General features: G+C 46.0%; 1 protein-coding gene across 6 annotated transcripts; it reads left to right on the top strand.

Moving 5' to 3' along the window:
* Positions 1–50: 50 nt before the first annotated feature.
* On the top strand, positions 51–17,680 carry Polr3gl (RNA polymerase III subunit GL). 6 transcript variants are annotated; one of them, XM_063282587.1, is made up of 9 exons: positions 51–204; positions 12,902–13,069; positions 13,374–13,503; positions 14,254–14,322; positions 14,608–14,664; positions 15,017–15,090; positions 15,197–15,310; positions 16,264–16,312; positions 17,320–17,680. In XM_063282587.1, the coding sequence occupies exons 2-9, from the start codon at positions 12,944–12,946 to the stop codon at positions 17,364–17,366; spliced, it is 666 nt and encodes a 221-aa protein (XP_063138657.1). In that variant the 5' UTR covers positions 51–204; positions 12,902–12,943; the 3' UTR covers positions 17,367–17,680. The 6 variants fall into 6 exon arrangements, with proteins under 6 accessions (XP_063138657.1, XP_008759553.1, XP_063138658.1 ...); XM_008761331.3 differs by lacking the exon at positions 16,264–16,312; XM_063282588.1 differs by lacking the exon at positions 12,902–13,069 and having other exon boundaries at positions 55–204.
* The last annotated feature ends 201 nt before the right edge of the window (positions 17,681–17,881 follow it).

Genomic DNA, 17,881 nt, shown 5'->3' with positions numbered 1-17,881 from the left:
CAGCGCGCCCTACTTGCCAAGCCTCAGTTCCGGTTAGGCTTGCTCCCACCTCCACCCCTCCTTGCCCGCCTCCGCTCTTGTTGATTGGCTAGGAAAACCCACCAATGGAGAGGTCAGGGAGGCGGGCCTAGAACGCGGGCTGGAAGAAGAAAAGCAAATTTCAAGTTGGCGGCTGCGTGGGCCCGAGTGGGGGAGGGACGGCAGGTAAGGCTTGGACCTGGTGGCTCTGACCGGGTTTGGTTCGGTACTTCCAGATTTAGTCCCTCGGCGCCAGACAGCAACGTAGTTAACGCTTTCTGTCAGCCTATTGGACTAGCCCCCTTCTGAATCCCTCCCCTTTCTTCCCGGGCTCTCACTGCTGTCTTGACTGTACACCAGAGACACAGCTTGCTGTCGTGCCTGGGGACAGATATTAAAACAGGAGAGGAATGCTCATTCTTGTAGCTCAGACTCTTCTATGGTATCAGCTTCTTCCACGTCTGTTAACATTAACCTCCTGTCAAGAGCCTGGCAGATTCTTATTACCTATCAAGTCAACTGAACCGCTCGCTACCCTCTACCCACTGCTTTTCTAGACCTCCTTGAAGAGTTTACTGATCCTCAGCCTGACAATGTCTGATTATCATTATTGAAATCTATTTAACTTTTAAAATCACATTTATTATCGGGGTGGTGGTGGTGGTGGTGGTGGCGTGCGCGCCATGGCTTGCGCAAGGAGGTCAGAGGACAACTTGAGCTAATCAATCTGTTTTCCTGGCCACCTGGCAAAGAGAGTATTTAGTATCTCATGAGGCTCACTGTCTCCCTCCATCCCTCCCATCCTTTTTACCGACAGACTCTTGCTGTGTAGCCTATACTGGCCTCCAATTTGCATTCCTCTGCTACAGTCTCCCCAGTGCTAGGATTACACGTTCTCTTTTGATGTTTCTATTCCATGAACCGAAGGTTTGATGGGACAGGTTGTGGTACTTAATACATTGTGTTCAATAAGCGTTCATCAAATGGAATTGATTTGTGGGAACCAGTTTTAAACTCCTAATATAATTAGGGAACAATAAAAGACAACATAGTATATAATTAAAGGCCTTTAAATTGGTGGTTTATTGCATTAATGTTTTATAGTTATTCTCAGACCAGAGAAGGAAATCAGCTATAAGAACCATAAGGGAGTCTTTATGACTCACAGGGTCTCTAGACTCCTGTTCAAACAGGAATTTGCTGAGCACCTACTACATCCCAGACACAGCGTTAGACAATGGGGATCATAGTGAACCCTCTGATAACATCTATCCAATAAATTGTTGTTGAGTATGTGGGAAAATATTTTTGAGACAGGTTTTTTCCTATGCAGGACAAGCAGGCTGGCCTCCAACTTATGATCCTCCTGCCTCAGCCTTCCTGGGATAACAGGCTTGTACCACTGCACCCCAAATAAACTTTTTCTTTTAAATTGAGAAGCATGAATCTTGTCTTACAAATGCTAAGCATTAATTCTACCCCTGAACCACACCCCTACTCCAGAGCCAGCATCTTTAGTAAGAGAATTCACCAGCTCTTTTCAGGCCCAGCCACTATTTTATTTTTTCTTTGTATTTGTTCAACTTAAACTTATTTATTGGGAGCCCTCAAAAGCGACATGGCGGTCCTCTTAAAGCTGGGCGTTCTCTGCAGTGGCCAAGGAGCTCGAGCTCTGTTACTCCGAAACTGGGCAGTCAGACCTGCTTTTGTGTCCACATTTCTCCAGGACCAGCCTACCCCAGGATGGCATGGCACCCAGCACATTCACCTGTCACCAAGCCACCAGTCTGGTTCCAAGGCTGCATCTCTCCACTGGACCAGTGAGAGGGTTGTCAGTGTTTTGCTCTTGGGCCTGATTCCAGCTGGGTACTTGAATCCCTGCTCTGTGGTGGACTACTCTCTGGCTGCAACCCTCACCCTGCACAGTTACTGGGGCCTTGGACAAGTGGTTTCTGCCTACGTTCATGAGGACAGTCTCAGCTTTGACCTTTGCTGGGCTTTGCTACTTCAATTACCACAATGTAGGCATCTGCAGAGCGGTTGCCATGCTGTGGAAGCTCTGACCTCTTGGTGTAGCACTTTGATTGCATGCCTCCTTGCCTCTGCTTTATCAATGCTGTTCACCTCACAATGAGGAGGGGATGAACGGTAAATCCGTTGGTGGGCAGAATGTCTTCTAATTACATGGCTATTTTCAGAATTTATTTGTTGAGGAGTTAGGTTCACTCAGTCGTGAGTCTGAGTCCTATAGTCACTGAGTCTGGACGCCAGTTCACGTGACTCATCGTGTAACTGAACATTTCATAGGCTCATGTTGCCTTTGATCACAATTTCTTAAGGAGAGCCAGCTAATTGCTGTCAGGATAAGAGTAGACTTCTCTCCTCAGACCTGGAGGGAGCACTGTTCATTCATGAGTCAGACTTTGCATGAAATTGAACAGTATTCTGTTTGGAACCTTCCACTCTTGTTCAGGTGGCCCCAGCTGTTGGTGGCTCTGTTTCTAGGGGACTTTTAATCAGGAGATGCCCTCAGTTACTGACGTTTTAAGTCTTAGGAAGGAAATCAAGGAAAGTTAGATTTTGGGAAGTTCAATTTAGGGAGTTCTCCTTTGTAGGTGGGTTCAAATATGACAGATTGCAAACAGACTTACTCTTCAAATGTATCTCAGTTATGCACGAATGAGCTGTCCAAAAAATGTAAGACTAAGTAATAAACTGTCTTCCCACCGTGGGAGTTGCTAATGAGAAAGTGTACACTGAAAAGGCAAAATTTTTAAATAAAATATTATATAATGAGAAAAAACCGTATTTATTGTTAGTGGGCCTGGGTGGAGTGTGTGCCCTGGTGCATAGGTCAGAGGAAGGTAGTGAATTCTACAGGCTGGCCCCAAACTCACTGTGGAGCCAAAGATGAATTAAAACTTCTGAATGACAGGCCCAAGGCTAAGCAAGTTTGTTGTTGTTGTTTGTGGGGTTTTGTTTATTTTCTTTAACTGGGGATTGAATTGAGGACCTCGTGAATTACCAAGTAAGGGCTCTACTACTGAGCTATAGCACCAGGCCTCTGAATTCTTGTTTTATGTGTTTGGTCTGCGTGTATGTCTTTGCACCACTGTGTGCATGAAACCTTCAGAAGGCAGAAAAGGGTGTTGGATTCCTTGGGACATGGGTTACAGACAGCTGTGAGTCACTGTGGGTGCTGGGGAATCGAATCCCAAGTCCTCTGGAAGAGCAGCCAGGGCCTTAAACACTGAACCATCTCTCCAGCCCTCCCCTGCATTCTTGCAAACAAAACATCCTTTTTACTTGTTAACATAGGATATACATTTATTCCATACAACACATAGTAATAATATAAGTGTGTATTATTTCATAGTCTTACCATAGCATTGATTGTAATTAGTGTTCTTCAATTTTAAACTTTATTGTTATTATTTTTTTTTTTTGGTTCTTTTTTTCGGAGCTGGAGACTGAACCCAGGGCCTTGCGCTTCCTAGACAAGCGCTCTACCACTGAGCTAAATCCCCAACCCAACTTTATTGTTATTTTGTGTACCTGTACACACACGTGCCACCCCATGCAGTGTCGCTGTCAGAGGACAACTTTGTAAGGCTGTGTCTCCCCTTCTCCTTCATGTGGTTCTAGGAATGGGACTCAGGTTCCCCATGGCACTGGCTTTATCTGCTGAGCCATCTTGCCTGCCCCCTGATACTAGCGTTTTGACACATGTACGCTCAGTTTATTCTGTATATATGCATAACTTTGTGTTTTATAAGTAATACGGCCACACAAGAAATTCAATTTTGTACCAAGAATGAAAACATAAAAAGAAAATAACAGATAAATATAACTTTATATTGTATTCTCCCTCACCCCTCACACTCAGTATTATCAACCTCCTGCCTTGAAAGTGGTTTGTTTGGGGTTTTGTTGTTATGTTTTGTTTGGTTTGGGTTTTTTTGTTTGTTTTCTTTCAAAACAGGATTTCTCTGTGTAGCCTTGGCTGTCCTGGAACTGGCTTTGTAGACCAGGTTGAACTCTAGATACTGCCTGCTTCTGCCTCCCGAGTGCTGGGATTAAAGACGCACACCACCACTGTATGGCTGGTCTTTGTGGTTTCATCACCTATTATTAGACCACTTAAGTCATTTCAGAATTTGTTCTTGTTTGAAACAAGGTTTCAGGGCTGGAGAGATGGCTCAGCGGTTAAGAGCACCGACTGCTCTTCCAGAGATCCTGAGTTCAATTTCCAGCAAGCACATGGTGGCTCATAATCATCTGTCATTGGATTGGAATCTAATGCTGTCTTTTGGTGTGTCTGAAGACAGCTGCAGTGTACTCACATACATAAAATAAAGAAATAAATCAAAAAGAAAGAAAGAAAGAAAGAAAGAAAGAAAGGAGGAAAGAAAGAAAGGAGGAAAGAAAGAAAGTAAGTTTCACTAGGTAGCCCAGGCTGACCTAGAACTCCATATATACCTCAGACTGACCACTTTCTGTCTTAGCCTCCTTGAGGACTAGAACTGTAGGTGTGAGTCACCATGCCTAGTTTATTTCAGAACTTTTGCTGCCATAAATAGCTCTTTATGTGATACTTTTATTGCAGAATATGTGACTTTTTAGAACAGATTTTTAACAGTAAGATTTCTAGATTAAGAGTAAAAACCCTGGGCTGGAGTGATGGCCCAGTGGTTAAGAGCACAGACTGCTCTTCCAGAGGTCCTGAGTTCAAATCTCAGCAACCACATGGTGGCTGTAATGGAATCTGATGCCCTCTTCTGGTGTGTCTGAAGACAGCGACAGTGTACTTATATATAATAAATAAATCTTAAAAAAATAAATAAAAGGGGTTGGGGATTTAGCTCAGCGGTAGAGCACTTGCCTAGAAAGCGCAAGGCCCTGGGTTCGGTCCCCAGCTCCGAAAAAAAAAGAAAAAATAAATAAATAAATAAAAACCACTAGAAAAACCTCCAGAGATTGATTGGTCTTCCCCTGGTGGGCTACGGTTTAGTTTGTTTCTATTGCTACGGTAAAACACTAGGCCCAAAAGCCAACCTAGGGAGGAAAGTGTTTATTTGGTTTACACTTCCCAGTCACATCTTTTTTAAGGGAGACAGAGGCAGGAACTGAAGCAGTGGCCATGGAGGTGTGCTGCTGACTGACTTGCTCTCTAGAGCTTTCTCCGCTTCTTTACCAGACAGCTCCAGACTACCTGCTCAGTGGTGGCACCACTCAGTAAACTAGGCCCTCCCACGTCAATGTCAATCAAGAATGCCCCACGGACTTGTCCACAGGTCATCTGAAGGAGTCATTTTCCCAATTAAGGTTCCTTCTTCCCAGATGACCCCTGCTTGTGACAATTGGACAGAAATCTACCTAGCAGAGCCAATGTCCATCTGAAGGAGACCTCACCACAACCTGATTATTGTTATTTAACTTGTTGTTAGTGCCTTATTTGATACAAAAATGGTTTAATCGGGCCAGGAAGATTGCTCAATCCATAAAAGGCACCGTCAGCTCGAGCTGGAAAACCCTGGGTTCATTTCCATGGAGCCCATGTAACAGCAGGGCAGATGTGGTGACCTGCGCTGTAATCCAAGCACTCCTGGGGTGAGATGGGAGGTGGAGACTTGGTGTGGGGGAGGGAATACCACAGAAGCTCTCAGGCCAGCTGTGGCAAACAAGAAAGAGCTCGCCTGTGAAACAAACCTGGAGGTGAAGACCGACACCCAAAGTTGTCCTCTGACCTCCTCAAACGTCAAACACACACATGTGAATGAATTATACACACATATATGTAAAAGAAACTTGTATTTGCCTGAATAATTGTTGTCTGTCTGCTGACCTAGGGCTAGTCCTGGAAGCTTATAGCCTCTGTACAATCTATTTAGGCCTAGAATGTTTTCAGCCTCTGAGGCCTGCTACTGAATAATTTCATCCTTTCTTGTTCTTTCTGATCTCTGCCTGGCTAGTTCAACTCAGCTGTTCTAGTTCAAACTCCTCTCCAAGCTGACTGATTCAAACTGACTTTTCTCTCTGCCTCTGAATTGCTCTGCTTGGCCTCAAACTAACTCCAGCAATCTTTACCTGTGTCTAGCTTGTTCTCTCTTCAATCTGTCTCTGTAAAACTCGCCCAGTAAAACTGCCCCTTCTCCTTCTCTGCTCCACTCTCCCTCCCAACTGTACTGTACTGTCTCCACAAACTCTCCTGTATTCCTCCTGTACTGCACTCTCTGCTCCTGTACTGTCTGCCTCTCCCTTAAGTAGCTTCCTTTTCCTCTTTTCTCATGAGAGTCGGGAATATCCTATTCTCTCAGTTCTTTCTCTGATTTGTCTCCTTGTCTGCCACTCAATTAGACATCACTTTCAAACATGGGTGCTTCCTTCTACAAACTAACCTTCTCTTCATAGTTTGTGATTTCCATTGGCCTTAGATTGACCTAACTCTGGCTCTTTCAATACATTTGGGCACTTTGTCCCCAGTTGGTGGAACTGTTTGGGAAGGATAGGGAGGTGTGGCCTTGTTGCAGGAGGTGGGCTTTGATGTGAGTTCTTAGCTATGCTCCTGTGCAGTGCCTGTCTGCTGCCACCCCTGCCATGATGGTCATAGACTTACCCTCTGAAACTCTAAGCCCCCAATAAAGTCTCTTCTGTGAGTTTCACTGGTCATGGTGTCTCTGGGGAGGAATTTAAAAGTAACTAAGAATGTGGGTTTATTATTACTCCCATTTTACAGACAAAGAAAGAACCAGTTTATATAACTAGGAAATGACAGAATTGGGACTTTTTGGCTGGCTGTCTGGCTATCTGGCTGTCTGGCTGGTTTGACTAGCTGGCTGTCTGGCTGGTTGGTTGGTTGGCTGGTGATCTGGCTGGCTTGCTGGCTGGCTGGTTGGTTGTTTGTTTTGGTGTTTTAAGCTAGGAACCCATGTTGCCCAAGATGGCCTGGAACTCACTATGTATCTATCCTCTCCTGACCCTGAACTCCAGATCAGCTTTCCTTCACCTCTCAAGTGATCACAGGCATGTGCTTCCACTCCCAGCTCTGCCTTCCTTAAACTCCATGAATTTGTTGGTATTTTTGAATGTTGTGTTGAAGCACACCCGTTAGTAGCAAAGGTATGTGTACCTTTACTGTAGGGCAAAGGTGCGCATAAGTGGGCTGGAGTCTGTCCTGTGAAAGCTGGTGGGGTGTGGACGAAGTACAGTGTACTGGTGAGCACTGGGGAGGGCTGATGGTAACAGAAGCAGATCAGGGTCACATCAGAGGAGACCTCAGATGCCCTCAAGGATCTCCTCTTAGTGTTTTTATGGGGGTATGTTAATTACATAGCAGTGGGTCCCATTATGACATTTTCATAAATGGACTTCAATCATCTATGTACAGTGTCTTTCTTTCTTCCTTTCTTCCTTCCTTTCTTTCTTCCCTTCCTTCCTTCCTCTCTCTCTCTCTTTCTTTCTCTTCTTGTTTTTTAGTTGTTGTTTGTTTTTTGAGACACAGTTTCTGTGTGAACCCCTGGCTGTTCTGGAACAAGCTCTGTAGACCAGGCTGGCCTCAAACTCACAGAGTCTTCCTGAGTGCTAGCATAAAAGGCATGCTCCACCGCTGGCTGGTTGTACAGTATTTGTCAAACTCAAACACACACACACACAGTGGGGAGTGTCATCCACACGCCGTGGGTGAGGCTGTTTCCCTCTCTTATCACTCCCTCTTCCATTTCTGCTAACCTTCTCTCCAATTAGACCTCCTTGTGCTTTTGTGTCTTTTTGGTGTGTGTGATTCCATAATTTTTAAAAAGATTTACTTATTTATTTTATGTATATAACCGTACTGTCCTTGACACACCAGAAGAGGGCATCAGATCTCTCATTACAGATGGCTGTGAGCTACCATGTGGTTGCTGGGAATTGAACTCAGGACCTCTGGAAGAGCAGTCAGTGCTCTTAACCTCTGAGCCATCTCTCCAATAGGGATGTTTATAGTAACATAAGAAATCATTTATTGGGGTTGGGGATTTAGCTCAGTGGTAGAGCGTTTGCCTAGGAAGCGCAAGGCCCTGGGTTCGATCCCCAGCTCCGAAAAAAAGAACCAAAAAAAAAAAAAAAGAAAGAAATCATTTATTTATTCATTCATTTATTTTTATTTACTTATTTACTGAGATAAGGTCTCACTGTGTAGCCTTGGCTGGCTGGTTTGCACATTCCTGTTTAGACCAGGCCAGTCTCATGTGCACCTGCCTCTCTCTGCCCTCTGAGTGCTGGGATTAAAGGTGTGCCCCACCAGCCGTGTCTCAGGAAGGGTTTCTTTACAGGAGAATGAGAACCTTACCAGTGGTTACAACAGCACTGAAGAAAATGTCCCTCCCTCTCCCATAACTTCTTATAATCAGGGAAGGGTAGGGCCCATGACCCCCTCCTTCTGTGACGGCATGTTAGCAGGCCGAGTCTTAGGCTGGTCTTGAGCAGTTAGTCACAGGTGCTGGGAGTTCAAGGGTGCAGCCCTTTCCTTCCTCCTCCTGTAACAAAAGGAAGCTTTGCTGACCAAAGCCAACAGCAGCACCAACCCATAACCTAAAACCATGTTCTGATTTAGAAGGCCTTTTACAGAGTTCCAGCAGTAGCTTCTCCCTTTGGTCCTTTGATTTCCATAGCCAGGAGCTTTTGAGTGCACAGTACCTTTTTTTATAATCTTAAATGGATTCATTATAGATTCTCAAGCTGAGAAGGGAAGACCACTGCCGTCTAGTGCCCACCAGTGCCCACCCTCTTAATGCCTGCATTAGATAGGGTTCACTGTCTCTCCCTCTGCATCTGTGGTGGTCAGCTGTGTGGTGTGGGAGTATGTGGAATGGAATTAAAGTCTAAGCTCCGAGCTTGTGGCCTTTTGTCTTAGCTCCTGGTTGCTCTGCTTCAGAGCCCCTGGCTTCTCCACAGCTGAGCACACTGTGGCTGTCTTCAGACACACCAGAAGAGGGCGTCAGATCTCATTACAGATGTTTGTGAGCCACCATATGGTTTCTGAGAATTGAACTCAGGACCTCTGGAAGAGCAGTCAGTGCTCTTAACCACTGAACAATCTCTCCAGCCCTTTCCCTTCCATTTTTATAATGGTAGTTAGACCCCTAACTCCTCAGACACCGTCTTCTTCCTGCTACAGATTATAAATCTTATATATGATTTTTGTACATGAGATAAAATATATTTACATTTAATTCAATTTTTAAACTCTTACTTTATGTGATATGTTTATGTGAAGGAGAGATAGAATCCTCAGCGTTCTCTGACCTCATCTGTCCCCTCCCCCACCTTATTAAGGCAAGGGTCTCTAACCACTGAGAAGTGAATGTCAGGCTAGTTAGCCTCTAAGCCCACAGTGATTCTCCTTTCTGTTTCCCATCGGTTCCATGGATCAAGCACAGGTTGTCAGCTTGTATGCCCCAGGGCCTTGACCTGCCGAGACACGTCCTTGGGTCCCTAACTAAAATTGTAAATCAATAATTTTATTTGTTGGCTGGTCATGTTGGCACATACCTATAATCTTAGAACTTGGGAAGTAGAGGCAGGAGGATCACAAGTTTAGAATTTTCTGCATAGCTCAGGTGTCTTAATCAGGGTTTCTATTCCTGCACAAACATCATGACCAAGAAGCAAGCTGGGGAGGAAAAGGTTTATTCAGCTTACACTTCCACATTGCTGTTCATCACCAAAGGAAGTCAGGACTGGAACTAAAGCAGGTCAGGAAGCAGGAGCTGATGCAGAGGCCATGGAGAGATGTTACTTACTGGCTTGCTTCCCCTGGCTTGCTCAGCCTGCTTTCTTACAGAACCCAAGACCACCAGCCCAGGGAGGGCACCACCCACAACAGGCCCTCACCACCTTGATCACTAATTGAGAAAATGCCTCACAGTTGGGTCTCATGGAGGCATTTCCTCAAGGGAGGCTCCTTTCTCTGTGATAACTCCAGTTTCTGTCTAGTTGACACACAAAACCAGCCAGTATAATAGGCTAGCTCTAGACTCCTTGGCTTAGCGGTTCTCTTTCCTCAGCCCCGCAAGTGCTAGGATTACAGGCTCCAATCACAATGCCTACCTAATTATTTTCTCTTATTATAAAAGAAGTGTTCGGGGTTGGGGATTTAGCTCAGTGGTAGAGCGCTTGCCTAGCAAGCTCAAGGCCCTGGGTTCGGTTCCCAGCTCCGAAAAAAAGAAAAAGAAAAGAAAAGAAGTGTTCATACATTATAGGGAAAATTAATGCACAAACAGAAAGAAAAGAAACAATCATGAAGGCCCATTGCCTGAAAGAAAACCACATTACAGGGCTGGGCATGTAATTTAGTGACCAAAATAATGAGACAAAAATTTTAAAGAATAGATTTACAGAAAAACTGAGCAGAAAATCCCCAGGGTTCCCTTTACTAATGTTGTATATTACTACAATGTATCTGTTACATATGAACCACTAGTGATATGTTATTATTCAAGGTTCATATTCCACTCAGATTTCTTCACTTTTTATATAATGGTCTTTTCATGTGTCATGATCCCATCCAAGATACCACAGAACATTTTGTCTCATGTCCTTGGGCTCCTCTGGGCTCTGACAGTTTCTCAGCTTCTTATTTTTAATAATCTTGACAGTTTTGAGGAGAACTGGTCAGGCATGCTGTAGGATATCCTCTGTCGGAAGCTGCTGTTCTTCAGGGACTAATCTGGTCTTGGGAGGAGGTTTGGGCATGAGGGTCACAGAGCTACAAGTGTCATTTCGGATCCAGCCCTGGCATGGAGGTCTGGCACTTGGAGCTGAGGTGGAACAAGGGTTCAAGGACAGCCTAGGCAACACGGTAAAACCTTGTCAAGGAAGGATGAACGGACAGGAGAGAGACAGGGAAGGAGGCACATGCCCTGCAGTCCCAGCACCTCCAGATTAAAAGGGCACCATTGTCTGCTACAGAGGTAATTTCAGGTCAACCCGGGCTCCTGGAGACCCCAAATCAAGAAAATGAGAGAGGAAACAAATGTGTCACTGCATGTTAAGAATACATATTGTCTAGAGTGAGTTTCAGGACAGCCAGGACTACACAGAGAAAGCCTGTCTCAAAACAAACAAAACCCACCTGTATTGTCCTTGTGAGTCGCCAGTGATGTTGATCTTGGTCACTAACTGGAATGGTGTCCATTAGAAGGGACCCCATACACTCCAACTTGCCAAAACACGTGGGACAAAATTTCCCATTCTGAAGAATCAGGAATTATGTTCCTTTCCTGTTAACTTTGTTTATTTTTTAGCTTGTGCTATCTACATGGTTTGTTTAGAATTCTGCATGACGCATTTGCCTTTTCCCAGTCACTTATAACACGATGGACTCATGGCGTTTACTTTGGGATTATAATCTAATATTAATTTATTTCATTGTATTGGAAGCTGAAGTGATGGTTCTGTGATTGAAAGCACTGATTGCTCTTCTAGAGGATCCAAGTTTGGTACCAGCACCCACTTCAGGCTGCTAACAACCACCTGTAGCTCCAGTCTCGGGAGAAACAGTGCCCTCTTTTGGTCTTCATGGGCACTACACTCATATTATATATTATATAATATATGAGTGCAAAACACCCATACACATAAAATAAAAATAAATAAAGATCTCAAAAAATTGAACAAATTGGTCTTGTTTTTAATTATGGGTCTATGTGATCTCTGTGTATACACATGACTCAGGTGTCCATGAAGGCCAAAGGCATTGGAGCCCCTGGAGCTAGAGTCTGTGTGTGAGCTGGGAATCAAATTCGTGCCATCTGGAAGAGCAGTACCCACCCACTCTCAACCACTGAGACATCTCCCTAGCTGAATGTTTTAGCACTTTTAGGTATTATTTACTTTTACTTCTCTGAATGTGCACCACTTCTGTAGAAGTGTCTGTAGGCTGTGAGAGGGCATTGGATCCAGAACTACAGTCACAGGCACTTGGGAATGTCCTGATGTGAGCTTTGGGAACCAAACCCAGGTCCTCTGCAAGAAAGAGCACCGGATACTTTTACCCACCAAGCCATCTCTCCAAATCGTGTTTAAAAACTATTTTTAAAAATGTTTTCGAAGTGTGTGCATGAGACTGCAGAGGCCCGTGGAGGCCAGATGAGGGTGTTGGATTCCCTGGAGCTGGGGTGACAAACCGTCATGAGACACCAGACACAAGTGCTGGGGACCAAACTATTCCTCTGCAAAAGCAATGCACATCTTAACCACTGAACATCAATCCAGCTTCGTTTTTTTTTTTTTTTTTTTTTTTTTTTTGGTTCTTTTTTTTCGGAGCTGGGGCCAGCTTCGTTTATTTTGAGACATGGTCTTGCTATTCATCCCTCAGTGGTCTGGAACTGTGTGTAGACCAGGCTAGCCTCAAACAGGCAATCCGCCTTCCAAGTATGCAGCTAGGAAAACAGCTTTGTGGTATCATTTCCGACTTTGTTTTATTTATTTTTTAATTAATTAATTATATCTTTCATTTATTTGCCTTTTTTTTTTTTTTTTGAGACAAGGTTTCTCTGGGTATCCTCGGCTGTCCCGAAACTCGTTCTGTAGATCAGACTGGCCTCGAACTCAAAGCAATGCTCTCCTCAAAGCAATGCCTCCCTCTGCCTCCCAAGTGCTAAAACTGAAGGCGTGTGCCCGCACTGCCCCCAGCACGTTGGCTTCTTTGAGTGTCACAGAAAAGCCTTGGAATGTAGCCCAAAGGTAGAGAGAGTGCTTGTCTAGCATGAGAAGAGCCCTGGTTTGAACCCGGCCCCAGAGACAAAAAGTCACCTGCCACAGAACACCACAGGCGGTGCAGCCCACTGGCTTCGAGTCTCTTCTAGTATACTTCTTATCTCTTTGTTTTTGTCTTTATTAGGTTTTTCTCACTGGATCTCTGCGTATCCAGGCCCCCTCCACCATGGCCAGCCGGGGTGGGGGCCGGGGTCGTGGCCGAGGCCAGTTGACCTTCAACATGGAGGCTGTAGGCATTGGGAAGGGTGACGCTTTGCCTCCACCCACTCTGCAGCCCTCTCCACTCTTCCCTGTGAGTGTCTCCCTTCCCTTCCTAAGCCTTCCATGTGCCCTCATTGAATCCTTGTGAGCACAGAGTCCTCCTGGCCCGTCAGGAGCCATCCACACCTTGATTCTGTCTCTACAGTGACTTCCCATAGGAGGTGTTTCCCAGGCAAAGAAGTGTTTATCTTCACTCTTCACACCCTCCACGCTCCAGCTCTCAAAGTGCCCTCCATCTTTCTGGCCCTCCAAATTCTTACTGAGAACACTGGGTTTTACTTGGGGGACAGGTCCTTTAAGGTTGGACTGCAGCACTAACCACTGTGCTTCCTCAGCCCTTGGAGTTCCACCCGGTGCCTCTGCCCGCAGGAGAGGAAGGGGAGTATGTCCTGGCGCTGAAGCAAGAGCTGCGTGGGGCCATGAGGCAGCTCCCCTACTTCATCCGGCCAGCTGTCCCCAAGAGAGGTCAGTAGGAAGGCTGGGGCAGAGCCCGCTCAGCATACTGGGGGCCAGAGAGGCTTAAAGTTTACGTCTAATGGAGAGAGCATTAAAGTTCCGTCTGTGTCTGAAATGTATCACCTTATTGGAGATTTGAGCTGAACCTTAATCTTGGGGTTAGTGGGACATTAAAGCATTAGCATCATAGTGCAAATGTACAAATGGGGTAGTGGGGTACAAATGGATTTCCAATTCATCGATTGGAGAGACCTTGATGCTGGGCTTCTGCGTATCCTACCTGTGCAAAGCCTTCTCCCCTTCACTAGTGAGAGCAGGGGACTGGAGAAGGCAGGGCTGCTGGCAGGCTTGAGTGAGTGGATGTTTGCCCTGTGAGAAGTACTGCCAGTTGATGCCTTTCTACTGAGTCTACTGAGTCTGCTTCTCTACTGGGAGCTGAGGGCTCAGAGGTGGAAGACTTACTAAGCTAACCCATTAGTGAGAGGGAGACAGAAGACGGAACCCTGGTCTTTATTCCAGTGTATCCTGTCCCATGGAGCACACTAGAAGAGGATTCTGGACAAAGACAAGAGTAACAAAAAGGCAGGCTGGAGGAGAAATAAGGCTTCCACCCAAGTGGGCACCACTGGGCTCTGGGTTTAGAGTAAGGCGATCGATAGATAAAAGGGGTAACCCCTTCCATCAATAGATAAGAGGAGTAGACCCTTGGGAACAAATATTCTAAGGATAAAACTGTGACTCATGGGCTCTGACCCCCAGATGTGGAACGTTACTCAGACAAGTATCAGATGTCTGGGCCGATTGACAACGCCATCGATTGGAACCCTGGTAGGTGACTGGTCCTTTCCAAATGCCCTTCTTTCAGATGCTTAACATCTAAAAACAAGAGTCTTAACATGTGCTCTGCAACACTTTCTACTTGAAAACCCTATTTGTAACGATAGTGCCCACCTCTCCAGAGGCGTCCAGCCTACAGTTTTATTCTGAAAATCTTCAAACCAACCCCTTCCTTCCTGCCCTTTTTAATACTCCCCTTCCCTCAGTACCAGCCATCATTTCCGGAAACCCCTAGCCAGACAAGGTCCTAATGATTTTCACTTCCACGCTTCCCAGATTGGCGACGACTACCCAGCGAGCTCAAGATTCGAGTGCGGAAAGTCCAGAAGGAGCGTGAGTGAATCTGCAGCAGGAGGAGGAGGTTTCGTCAGCCGGTGCCATAATGACCACACGAGGGCAGCAGAGGGCCGCGTTTGCTGCAGGAGGGTGGCGTAGGCTCAGCTAGACTGGAGGGAGAGATAGATGGCTCAGCTGATAGACACCTGCCACCAATCCCTAGGACCCACGTGATGGAGTTGGAAGGACGGACTCATTCTAACGTCTGCCTGGGTGTTACACACACACACACACACACACACACACACACACACACACACACACACACACACACACAATTTAAAAGCCAGAAAGAAACCTAGTTATGATATGTGCTTCCTAAGGACTCACTTTTTGATCCTCCAAACAGGGACCACCATTATCCTTCCCAAGAGGCCCCCTAAGAGCACAGAGGATAAGGAGGAGACGATCCAGAAACTAGAGGTGAGAGGGAAGTGTAATAGGCAGCTGGCCTCAGGGTCCCTTAGAGCCTCACTTCTCCCTTCCTTCTCTGAGTGTGAGTTTCTCTTCCTATTCATCCTCACATGAGACTCTAGAGAAGAAGGAGGAGGAAGTGACTTCAGAGGAAGATGAAGAGAAAGAAGAGGAAGAGGAGAAGGAAGAGGGGGAGGAAGAGGAGTACGATGAAGAGGAGCATGAGGAGGTGACAGGCACTTCTGCCCCTCCCCCCCTCCCCCTTCTTTCTCCCTCACAAGTTTTGGGCTCACAACTCTAACCCTCTCTCTCCCTCTCTCCCTCCCTCCCTTTCTCTCTCTCTCTCTCTCTCTGTCTGTCTTTTTTTTTTTAAGATTTTGTTATTGTTTTAGTTTTGGTTTTGGTTTTGGTTTTGAAACAGGGTCTCCACTATGTAAGCCAGGCTGGCCAGGAACTCCCCAGAAACCCCCTGCTTCTACTTCCTGCAGTTGGGATTACATGAGTATGTCTCCAGACTTGGTATTCTCCCTAACTCTGGGCTCTCAACTCTTACACAGGAGACCTTCTCAGAGAGTTGCAATGCTACCAAAAGGCTTTTCTCCAGTTCATCTATCCCTGGCCTATTCTCAAAACACATAACATGGTGGAGTAGATGGCTCAGAGGGCAAAGGGGCTTGCTACCAAGCCTGATGACCTGAGGTCAATCCCCAGAACCCACAAAGTGAAAGAAAAGAACTGACCCCTGCAAGTTGTCCCCTGACCTCCATGTGCACCAGGGCACACATGCACACACATATGTAAACACACACATATACAGGCAAACAATCATTTTAACTTTTATAATATGGAGCTGGAGTGATGGCTCATGGTTAAGAGCACAGGCTGCTCTTCCGAAGGACTCAAGCTCCACTCCCAACATACACATGGCGGCTCAGAGTGACTGTAACTCCTGTTCCTGGGCATTGGATGCCATTTTCTGGCCTCTGAGGGCTCCAGGCGCACAAATAGTATATTCATGCATGCAGTCTAAACACCTATACACATAGAAAGTAAAATACATTTACAACAGTGGGCGGGGCTGCCCCAGACCTGGAAAGGTGTATTTGGGAGGGAAAGATCCTGGAAACCAAGAGGAGAAAACTCTGAAATCATTCCTGGTCTTTGCTTCTTTTTACATTTCAGGAGACTGATTACATCATGTCATATTTTGACAATGGAGAGGACTTTGGAGGTGACAGCGATGACAATATGGATGAGGCCATATACTGAAAACCTGGGCCATACACTGAAAACCTGAGACTATATATCATTCTTGATTTGAGATACAGGAACTAAATATCCTATTTAATTAGGGTTTTTCCTGTTTTTGTTATTGTTTTTGAGAGAGGATCTCATGTAGCTCAGGCTGGCCTTGACCTCTTGATCCTCCCACCCCCACCTCCCAAGTCTTGAGATTCCAGGGCTGCACCACCACACCAGACTCACCAGGATTTAAGGAAAAATTGTTGAGGAAAAATTATTTAGTCAGAATCCAGGTGGCCTGTGTGATCCCTGGGGTCGTGATGCACAGCACCTGACAGTTTAGGGGACACTTGGGGTAGAAATAATCAAGAGGAGTAAGGCCTGTTTTATATTTTTAAATAAAATGTTTGTACCTGTCTCTCTACCCAGAGTGATGTCTGATGGGAAAGGGCTGAAGGAAAGGCTGAAAGGGATGTCCAGTCAGGCCATTCTCCCCACCCCCACCCCTTTCAGAGGCTTGAAATTACAACCTTGCAAATGTTAAACGTATTCTATCACTGAGCCATATCCCCAACTCTTTTTTTTAAGATTTATTTATTTATTTATTTAATGTGTATGAGTACACTAGCTGTCTTCAGACACACCAGAAGAGGGTATCAGATCCCATTACAGATGGTTGTGAGCCACCATGTGGTTGCTAGGAATTGAACTCAGGACCTCTGGAAGAGCAGTCAGTGCTCTCAACCGCTGAGCCACCTCTCCAGCCCCCCAGCTCTTTTTATATTTTTATTTCAAAGTTTTCAGACAGCGGGTTTTTGCTAAGTTGCCTAAGTTGGCCTTGAACTAACCCTGTAGCCCAAACAGGCCTTAAACTGTCTCAGTCTCCCAAGCTAGGATCCCAGGCCTGTGCCACCAGTGTCAACCCTCTGCTTGTCCAATGTGATACTGGGGGGAGGAGGGGTGTCACCGCCTTGACCCTTGACCTTTCCTTCTCAGCCCTCCCGTGTGGACACATTGAGGAACGCCTGTGCAGTGCTGTCTGAAGGCATTGCTGAGGAAAGCACAGGCTCTCCCACGGACTACCCCAGCCCTCGGCCCCCAGCAGCATGAGGACGTGAGCCTGCTCCATGTTCACCAGGGCGCCAGCCCTCTCCTCTCTCACACTTGACCTTGATCGCGTCCTTATTTACAAAGAGTGATTGCAGCTATTTTTGTGCAGAGAGTCAAGAAGGCTAGGGGCCCGGAGAGAGGAGTGACTCACTGCTTTCAGCTTACGCGGTTCTCCTCCAGGAGCTGGAGAGCCCACACTGAAAGGCATATTTAGGGAACTCCCTAAATATACAGTTCTTTACTGACAGCCGGGGTGTGGTTTGCAGCTTCATTTTTTTGTTCTTTCCTTTGTGGAACTGAGTTAGCCTTTCTCACTCTACTTTGGGGAGGGGGTAGGCGGTGTTATCTTCCAGGAAGTAAGGAGGGTGGGGAGGAAGGGAGTGATTTAGGGACACTCACAGCTCTAAGAGAGGCTTCCTCGCCCACACAGCGCTTGGGTGAGGTCACT

This window comes from Rattus norvegicus, chromosome 2 (assembly GCF_036323735.1).
Source record: "Rattus norvegicus strain BN/NHsdMcwi chromosome 2, GRCr8, whole genome shotgun sequence".
Lineage (NCBI taxonomy): Eukaryota > Metazoa > Chordata > Mammalia > Rodentia > Muridae > Rattus > Rattus norvegicus.
Note: the sequence above shows the minus strand (reverse complement) of the source record. Positions and strands in the feature narration are given on the sequence as shown.